The sequence below is a fragment of the Lucilia cuprina genome, chromosome 5, assembly GCF_022045245.1.
Source record: "Lucilia cuprina isolate Lc7/37 chromosome 5, ASM2204524v1, whole genome shotgun sequence".
NCBI classification, from domain to species: Eukaryota; Metazoa; Arthropoda; class Insecta; order Diptera; family Calliphoridae; genus Lucilia; species Lucilia cuprina.
This window is the reverse complement of record NC_060953.1, coordinates 13027018-13028491: the sequence shown is the minus strand read 5'-3', so window position 1 is coordinate 13028491 and position 1474 is coordinate 13027018. Positions and strand designations below refer to the sequence as shown.

Below are 1474 nucleotides of genomic sequence, written 5' to 3'. Positions count from 1 at the left end.
CAGACTATAGAGTAGTCTATAGTCCAGAATATAGAGTAGTCTATAGACCAGACTATAGAGTAGTCTATAGCCCAGACTATAGAGAAGTCTATAGTCCAGACTATAGAGAAGTCTATAGTCCAGACTATAGAGAAGTCTATAGTCCAGACTATAGAGTAGTCTATAGTCCAGACTAAAGAGTAGTCTATAGTCTAGACTATAGAGTAGAGTAATCTATAGTCCAGACTATAGAGTAGTCTATAATCCAGACTATAGACTATAGAGTAGTCTACAGTCCAGACTCTTATGTGATCCTTAAACTAATGAATCCTTCTTTACTTTCAGCTTTATAATTTTCCTGCCAGAATGGAAAAGTATTTCCAAATTGGAGGAAAATATTTACAAACGTCGTTCCATGGTCGTTTTGGGTATGGCCCATGAATATCGTCATGGTTATCAGCATATTATAGCAAAGTAAGTGCTTGGAAAGAATTCTAAAATAAAGAGATCTTTTAAATTTTAAAATATTCTCTATTTAACAGAAATGATGTCAATGTCAAATGTATGCAGGGCACACAAGTGGTATGGCTACAAAACAGTGCCGGTCATGCACGTTGGGGACCTAATGAAAATCGTGTTGAGGCTTTACGTGAAGCATTCCGACCACAAAGAGATCGTGAGCGTGAACGTGAAAGACAAGCAGCAGCGGCTGCTTCTTCATCTGGCTCTTCGAGTGCCTCGTCGCAGCCCTCGACATCTTCACAGGCCTCAGCAAACTCTTCAAATATGAGCCACTCTACATCAACAACAATATCAGCCACAACAAGTGGTGGTTCTACGCCTCAACATCAACAAATCTACACTACTAGCAATAACACCACCATGGGCTTTACACCCTCACCTTCGACCATAACAACTACATCGACCACACCCACTTGTCTGGCCTCTCCCTCAGGTGCTTCGACCTCTAGTGGTATATCATCGATAAGTTCTTATGGTGGTGGTAATCCTGGTATGTCACCTTCTCCTTTATCACCTCATACACCACCATCTAATTATCATGCTTCAGCTTCACCAGCTCTAAGTCTACAAAGTGATTGTTCTTCACCCTCCTCTTCAACAACTTCACTATCGCCCGCACCCCTTTTGGAGATGGCTGCTGGTAACAATACAACAGCGACAAATGTTTCCATAACAGCAACGGCCACAACATCGGGTACTTCAGCAGCAGCTGCCGCAGCATTTGCTTCTCTGGTAGCGAGTGGTAATGCTGGTGTTAATAATACTACTACAACAGCACCCGGTGCTATAACTACTACAGCTCAACAAACTGTTATCAATTCAGCGGTTTAAAGTAAGTGTTACAATGTCTCTCCCAAAAAGAAAAACTAAAAAAACAATGAAAACACAATATTTTTGAGGTTAGTTTTTATAATACATACATATGTATATTGAAAATGAGGTTAGGTTTTTTATATATATTTTCTTGTTTTTC

At 40.0% G+C, this 1474-nt stretch overlaps 1 protein-coding gene across 2 annotated transcripts; it reads left to right on the top strand.

Annotated features, from left to right (window-relative positions):
- Window positions 1–323: 323 nt before the first annotated feature.
- LOC111683759 (putative GPI-anchored protein pfl2) lies at window positions 324–1474 on the top strand. 2 transcript variants are annotated; one of them, XM_023445863.2, is made up of 3 exons: window positions 324–453; window positions 522–991; window positions 1049–1474. In XM_023445863.2, the coding sequence occupies exons 1-3, from the start codon at window positions 395–397 to the stop codon at window positions 1330–1332; spliced, it is 813 nt and encodes a 270-aa protein (XP_023301631.2). In that variant the 5' UTR covers window positions 324–394; the 3' UTR covers window positions 1333–1474. The 2 variants fall into 2 exon arrangements, with proteins under 2 accessions (XP_023301631.2, XP_046808012.1); XM_046952056.1 differs by having other exon boundaries at window positions 522–1473.

Bases quoted from the DNA above. Each gene is read 5' to 3' on its own strand.
- LOC111683759 (XM_046952056.1), top strand. From the start codon at position 395: ATGGTCGTTTTGGGTATGGCCCATGAATATCGTCATGGTTATCAGCAT. The intron at 454-521 runs GTAAGTGCTTGG...TCTATTTAACAG, and splicing joins TATCAGCATATTATAGCAAA to AAATGATGTCAATGTCAAAT.